The sequence below is a fragment of the Mytilus edulis genome, chromosome 7 (genome assembly GCF_963676685.1).
Source record: "Mytilus edulis chromosome 7, xbMytEdul2.2, whole genome shotgun sequence".
NCBI classification, from domain to species: domain Eukaryota; kingdom Metazoa; phylum Mollusca; class Bivalvia; order Mytilida; family Mytilidae; genus Mytilus; species Mytilus edulis.
Genome location: NC_092350.1, coordinates 61,343,161 through 61,351,229, shown reverse-complemented (window position 1 = coordinate 61,351,229; position 8,069 = coordinate 61,343,161). Strand labels below are relative to the sequence as shown.

At 33.4% G+C, this 8,069-nt stretch overlaps 1 protein-coding gene across 1 annotated transcript; it reads right to left on the bottom strand.

Annotated features, from left to right (window-relative positions):
* Positions 1 to 344: 344 nt before the first annotated feature.
* Positions 345 to 6,851, bottom strand: LOC139481938 (uncharacterized). The gene is made up of 2 exons (XM_071265516.1): positions 6,782 to 6,851; positions 345 to 3,025 (listed from the first exon to the last, which is right to left on the bottom strand). Exon 2 carries the CDS (start codon positions 3,013 to 3,015, stop codon positions 1,318 to 1,320), a length of 1,698 nt encoding a protein of 565 aa, XP_071121617.1. The 5' UTR covers positions 3,016 to 3,025; positions 6,782 to 6,851; the 3' UTR covers positions 345 to 1,317.
* Between the last annotated feature and the right edge of the window lie 1,218 nt (positions 6,852 to 8,069).

Sequence of the window (8,069 nt, the reverse complement as noted above, 5' to 3'; positions counted from 1 at the left end):
AACAGTTCAAACGGGAAAACTAACGGCCTAATTTATGTACAAAATAATGAACGAAAAACAAATATATTACACACTGAGCAACAAAAGACAACCACTGAATTACATGCTCCTGACTTGGGACAGGCACATACAGAATGTGGCGGGGTTAAACTCATTTGAAGGCGCCAACCCTTCCCTAACCTGGGACAGTGGTGTAACAGTACAACATAAGAACAAACTATGAAAATAAGTTGAAAAAGGCTTAACTTATCAGATGGATACACATAGAAATACAAAAAACACAGAGTGGACCTGGACGGTTACTTAGACATCCCCACAACAGAAAAACAATAAGTACATATCTCAGAGTTCTTGCATTTATTGACAGCTAATTTAAAGCCAAAAACAACTAATGAAAAAAATTATGCACATTCACTGAACTAGTACACTTTTTGTTTGGGGAACAGCTGAAGCCGACCCTGGGTGTGGGATTTTTTCGCCGTGTTTAAGACCCATTGGTGGCATTCTGCTGTTTTTCTGTCCTTTGGTCGGGTTGTTGCCTCTTGGCACTTTCCATTATCAATTTTATCTAAGACAAAAATATCAATCAGTACGCATGCAACCTCCAATGGTTTAAGTGTGAAGACGTCATAAACAGTCTGAGAAAAACATGACCTTGTGCAATGACAAGATAAAGGTATCGGCAGATTGTAGAGACATGGTGTGCATATATATACAAATAATATTTAAAGTTTGATCTCAATTTACTGATAACAAAATCAGTATAAATAGAAATAAAAACAATATTGAAATACTACAGTGTTGAATTAATAACATTTTAGAATGAGATTATCAAAGGATCAATAAGTTTACCCGGATCGTTTCCAAGTTTCCGGGCTCGATATACAACATCTCCGTACAAATGAGCGGGTGCTATCCCGTTTGAATTAAGTTTTCATCAAGAACAACCAAACTTCAAAACTAATCTTTATATCTATGGAAGAATTTAGTAAAGGTTTAAAGTAATTTGTGGTAACGAAATCCCTGACTTAAACATTTACCAGTAATTCATAGATTACATTCATTGAAATATGAAGTCTGCTCGGAGTCAGAATTATGTGTACTTGAAGGGTGACATGTCTCCATAAGGTCGGTTACCTTGTGATCGGTCACATTAAAAATCCGGCTCATCGTGTCTATGTAGTACAAAGCTCAATAAATACAATAATTGAATGCATAATATTGTTTTTCAAACAATCACTTAATATTTTATAGCTGACAAAATAAACGAAACATGTTTCGGAAACCCATTAATTCAAAATATTGCAAAGAAAGACCTCAAATAAAATCAAACAAATGAGCCTTGTCATTGTAGCCTGCAACTAGCAACTGGTTCCTTGGTTCACTATAATGAAGCGAGGAAGGTCTATTTAGACCATCTGCTGCTGTCAATATTTCACTATGTAGTTGTCCGTCAGGGGAGATAACTACAACATTGTTTGACAATATCCCTACCACGTACACATTACCATCACTATCTACATCTATACCCCGAGGACTCTTCAGAACGCTTTCATTTTGGAATGTCCATTGTATTTCACCTTTTAGATTACAGCACGTTACAACGTTTGTGACGTTGTTAGTATAATATATATTGTCCCTTAATGTTGCAATGTAACTTTCACTTGGCATTGCATCTTTAACTATGTCATGTATGTCACGCGTTGACTCGTCGTACATATTGATCATGCATATACCTTTGTCGTAACCGGAATAAATCAATCGATTATCTTTCAGTGCTATTCCATAATTATGCGAATCCAGTGTAATTATCTTCCTGATTTTTTTTCTCGCCAAGTCTATAATGGTAATACAATTTTTCGCTGAACCTCCAGATGTAACAGCCAATGTATTATCCTGACTGATGTACACTATATCAAAAGGTTCACACGGCATCTTCACCTTAAAGCCTTTTAATCCTTTATTGTTGAATACCTTTACTGTCGATTCAATGAAGAAAGTAAACACCGTTCTATCATCAGGTAGTATGCAACAGCTGAAGACATTTTCTTTAGTGTTAATGATCTTGTGTATCGTTAGCTTTATATTTCTAATGGATCTTGATTGAACGGTTAATTGTGGTACCATCACTTGGGCTTGTTTGGCCTTTTTTTTGGTCAGAACTATATCGCAAGGTTTAGCTTCAATATTCACCTCTCCGAAACTTTCGATATCGGACATGATATTCTGGATAGAGGGGTTGATCTCATATGAAAAACAATGTCCCTCCTCGCCTTCTATAATCGAGTGCAGAAATATACCTTTGCTATATACGCCTTCTTTTATTTGCTTCATGGAAAGAAACACTTGAAGGTCTGTTGCTTGTTGCTTGATGTTCATAATATTTCTTTGGTATTCTTTTATTTCTTTTTCTTTGTTTTCTAATTTTGACAATAACTGACAAATTTTCAAGTTTTCTTTTTCTTCGATCGAATAGAGTTGTTTCAATAAATCTTCTTGTAGTTTATCGAGATGACTGTTGATCTTTATTCTAATATTCTTTATTTCATTTTCAATTTCCTTTCTCTTTTCATATAAAGTCGACAGATTGTTCTGTTGGTGCTGGCGAATTTTCTGTATATTTTCTGCTGCTTCAACTAATGTGTCCTCTATCTCGAGTAGGGCATTGGAGGTTTTGACATTATGAATGACGTCATCTAAATTGACGATATCCTGGCAATCTTTATGGTCCTCAACAATACACTTGCTGCAGCAGGGACTTTCATGCATCTGGCAATAAATTTGATACTTTTCATTGTGTTTGCTACAGTACTGAGTAACTTTCAGAAGATTAGTTGGTAATTTCTGGTAACCGGTAATCGGTATCACACTATGCCTCCTAGATGCCTTAGATAAACTATGATGTTCCTGGCATTCTGTACATAGTCCCTCGTCACATTCTGTACACCAGACAATGGATGGATTTGTGATGTGACGGAGTTCACATACACCACAGTTTTGAAATGACGTCGCCATTAAACACAAGCTTAAAATTAATATAAAAAAAGATCAGTCATAACAATAGTTTTATGTAAAAGTTTAAAACAACAGCACCCTATCAACCACCAACATCAACCTGCATGGCTTAATTTATTTTGCCTGTCGGAGGTCGTTGGTTATAACCGGGAACTCCGGTCTCCTTTACAAATAAAAACTGACCGCTATAAGTTAGCCGAGTGGCGAAAGTGGCGTTTAACACCAATAATCAATCAATCAACAGTACATATTCCCAAATGGAAACCGTTCCAATAGTCAAATAATCGAAATTGTAAAATAGGGTAATTGAAATTTATATCAAATCAAGAAATTCAGTTTCGATTTGCTTTAAACATAAAGTACATTATCTTTAGGTTTTACAAACATCAATTGTTCGTTTGAAACGTGCAGCTATTTATCATATTGAGTTAGAGGATAAATTCTAATTAATCATGACTGTTGACTAAAACAACTCAGTCATTTCCATTGATCATATAAAAATTAAAAACACAAAAATACTGAACTCCGAGGAAAATTCAAAAAGGAAAGTCCAAACTCAAAAGGCAAAATCAAAAGTCCAAACACATCAAACGAATGGATAACAACTGTCATATTCCTGACTTGGTACAGGCATTTTCTAATGTAGAAAATGGTGGATTGAACCTGGTTTTATAGCTAGCTAAACCTCTCACTTATATGACAGTCGCATCAAATTCCATTACATTGTCAACGATGTGTGATCAAAACAAACATACTCAAAGAGTGAAAATGTCAAAAATAGGGGTACAGCAGTCAACATTATGTTATCATCGTAATCACTATAAAACAACAAATGTAACGAAGAAGCACAAAAAGGCATACATGAAATTTAACATTCTCATTTTGCCTATCTTATACGATTTTCTTTATCTATTTAAAGTCTACCAATAAAGGATGGAAGGTTTTCATTACTGGTGTAAAATTGCGCGTTTGAAATTCGCACAGGAAGACATAAAATAATTTTGTCGTTCAAAGTATGACGGCATACATAAATGCAGAGCCAACTTATTCGGTATTCAAGACCTTTCAGCTCCTATTCAGACTTTGTAAAACGTCACCAGTGTCTGAACAGAAAGTTGATGAACCAGGGGTATGTCAAAGAACGTCTCATCCTTTTTCTAAAAAAAAGTTCATCGGAAGCTACCAAGAACTTGTTGATAAATATTCCGTATCAACTTCACAAATAATACAAGATGGTCTTGAAGTATAGATTTTGCGTACTGACGTTGGTTATCTTCTTAATTACGTGTTATAGTATTCTTTTATTTGTCTTTATTAATATTACTTTTACTGTTAAGTCAGTTTTTTGAGATATTCATTTGATGTGAGTCTGTGCTTATGTAAAACATCATACTTTGAACGACAAAATTATTTCATTTATTAATATAACTTTTACTTACGGATCTTGTCATACTTTGAATGACAAAACTATTTTATTCATTAATACTACTTTTTCTGTTAAGTCTGTTTTTTTATGATATACATTTGACATGACTCTGTACTTATGTATCCCGTCATACTTTGAACCGCACAATTATTTTATTTATTATTATTACTTTTACTGTTAAGTCTGGTTTTTTTTGTTATAGCTACTTTACGTGACAATGTATATTCCATATGCAGGTGAAGTTGGTATATTACTACTAAGGTGGGGAAAATTGATAATTTCAAAATTAAAATCGTCTCGTTTTTCATAAATTCTGGTACTGAGATGACTGTGTATGTCAAATTCGAGGTAAAAGTCTAAAATTGAGGCGGAGGAAGCCGTGTCTGTTGTCTCTTTAATTTCTAGTTCTGGTGGGTATATTAATGGAACCCAATCAGAAAAGTTCGGATTGTTAATGGAAAGAACATCATCAATATATCTGAAAGTGAAATTAAATAACCAGGCTTCTTTGATCTTCTTGTTTTTGACAAGTGTCTGAAGGAACTCTGATTCATATGAAAATAAGAAGAGGTCGACAAGGAGAGGCGCATAGTTCGTTTCTATAGGAATGCCGACAATTTGTTGAAAAAGTCTACCTCCAAATTCAACAAATATGTTGTCAATAAGAAACTCCAGCATACTGATCACTTGTTCCTCTGTGTAGTATATTTTACCCTTTTGTTCCTTATTAACAAAATATGCCTTATGGTATCCAAAGTGATAAATTTATAGCGTATGCTACCATTTTTATGATGAAAAGCATTGTGGATTATTTCTTTTAGACGGTTTTTCAATTTCACATGGGGAATGGTTGTATACAAGGTTAAAAAATCAAAAGTTTTGATAGAACTAATTTCAGAAAAAGACCGAGATTTAAAATTATCCAGAAGTTCTTTAGAGTTTTTAAGAATCCACATATGGTTAATACCACTACGCGAGTAAACAGTTTCACAGTATATCTGAAGACCCTCTTTAACTGCGGACAGAATTTTAGTCAATCTAATGGACAATTCTTTAGTAGAACATGCAGATGAGCCGGCAATGTACCGTTGTTTGTACGGAATTTTGTGAAGTTTAGGTATCCAATACAAACAAGGTAAGTCCTCCGATTTGTTGTTCAATGCAATGTTCATAGAAGCTATGAAGGACTTATGATTCGCCGAAATCTCATCCTTGTCAAATGATATGCTTTTGTATGTAGGATTACCTGAGTGCTCATTTATTCCTAATCGTAGTAATACGATTTACATATAAAGACAATATTATTTGAAGCTTTGTCCGCAGGAACAACAACATACTTATCTTGAAGAGATGATAGACATTTTACAGCCTCTCTGCCACTGAAAATGGACCCAGGTCGATCATTTACACAGTATTTCAACTTATGAATGCGACGTTTTATCAGAGACCTGATTGTTTTGACCCATTGTGACAAAGTGTCCAGTTGAACTTCTTCTCGTTTAGCCCATGACCTGGCGTAGTCCTCAATGGAATCTATAATTATTTTGAAGTTATGGTTCCAATTGATGTGTTGGGGTTCTCTAAACTTGGGACCACGAGAAATCACCTTTCGGGGATTTTCATGTTGAATTATGTTTAGATTCCCAGTAATAACATGACCAGAGGGGCTGTACTTGTAAGGCGAGTGGGAACAGTCACATGTCAGAGGTTCCCTCTAATTAAAATTATAAATTGTAGTGTTAGTTGGATTATGTTGATATATTTCTTGTAAATTGTTTAGACAAAACATTTAATTATCAAATTATTACACACCAAACGGAATCGCATGACACAGTACAATTTTATACATGAAATACTTATTTCTTATTTTCTTATTCCTTATTTTCTTTTAACAAAAAGGAAAAAAAAGGAAAAAAATCGGTTGAACTAATATGTTAAATGGTTATACCTACGCCATTTCAACTTTTTTTTTATTTTTCGGGGGGGGGGGGGGTCTGTGAGCCAATTTACTTGTTTATTGATAGCAGAGTTATATACACCAAATACAGTATCGTTTCTTGACATGAACATGTACATATATATAATATATATATTTAGCTTCTAGAATTGGTATAGTACTGATCAAATCTAAGACATTATAAATACAGATAATATTTTGTCCTATAACAGGTACATAACATAAATGAAGATGAATAAATATTGAGTCCCAGCCCAGAACGAACCATAAAATTATAAACTTTTACAAATTACACGAATTTAGATCATACGTATATTTGAAAGAATAGAAAACGTAACTAAAGAATTAATATAGGAAGTATCGATTGAATCTTTAAAAATTACCTTGCAATATTCAATATTCATTCCCGACCACCTGATTTATCAAGAAGGTTATCAATAAAGTGACTGATTTAGAAACTGATAAATGCCTGAATGTTTAAATTTAATCTACATGTCAGATATGGGTGTATTAAAAATAAACGTAATCATTCTGCATATTTTTAAATTTCTTCGACTTTGCTTTTTCATACATGTTTTCGTCTATTTCATTATTTCTGGATACAACAAACCAAACGTTTTCCGGTGAAAACCACGTGCTAGGTTTGCCTTGTATCTCAAAATCTTAACCAGTCAAATAACCAGGTGAAATTATTAGCGAGACAAGATACATTGACATTGAAAGTTTCAAAGAAATATGGCAACTCATTTGGTGGTTATTGCCTCTGAATATTTCAATTCTAAGCAAATTTCGCAGTTGTTATTGTTTGCTATCATCTTCAAAACTAGTAGACAGAAAGAAATTTTAAGTATGAAAATTATCAGCTAGACAAGATCTACAAACAAGTCCGGTCTTTAATTAGTGACAAGAAGAAAACATAACTTACAAGACAAATTTAAGGCCAAGAAAGTTTATATATTATTTAAACAAAAAAGGAAGAGCCAAAGTCTAAAATGACAGTTGATTATTTGCTGTATAAAATTTCAAGTCAATAACTGGAATAGTCAGGTGACTGCTTATAGGAGTTTTAATCATGAAAATTTGAAAATATTTTAACGTTTGTTTTAACAGGCTTCTGTGATCATTCTTTGATACCATATAGTGTATTACTGTATTATTTTAACGTGAGCTGTTGATATCTATTACATGTTGTTTTATACGGCCGTTATCATCGATATACGTCCTTTTCTAATGACTGTACTGATTTTATGTTTACATGTACGTATTGTTTATTCCATTAGGCTACATTTAAAGGTTGATATATATATGAATAACTTCGACTTTTTTATGTTAAGAATCACGTTAGTGGCTGTTTTTGTCATACATGGGGTCTGAATAAGTTGTAGTTTATTTCTTTGTTCTTTATGTGTAACACCACTAATTCGGCCTGGCCAGAAAGCACATACGAAAGTTGTACATATTTAACACAAAATAGTTCCCACGCATGAGTGTAACTTTAAAAATATGTAGAATATTTAGGTATTGTTTGTATCAAATGAAAGCTGAATGACTGGTGATCATTGTAGAACAGTTTTTGACTTATAATTTTGAATATTAAAATAACCGCACCAAATTTTATAAAGATGGTACATTTTTCCTGTTTGTCAGATCTGAAGTACCTGTTTTGGTACA

Bases quoted from the DNA above. Each gene is read 5' to 3' on its own strand.
- LOC139481938 (XM_071265516.1), bottom strand. From the start codon at position 3,015: ATGGCGACGTCATTTCAAAACTGTGGTGTATGTGAACTCCGTCACATC.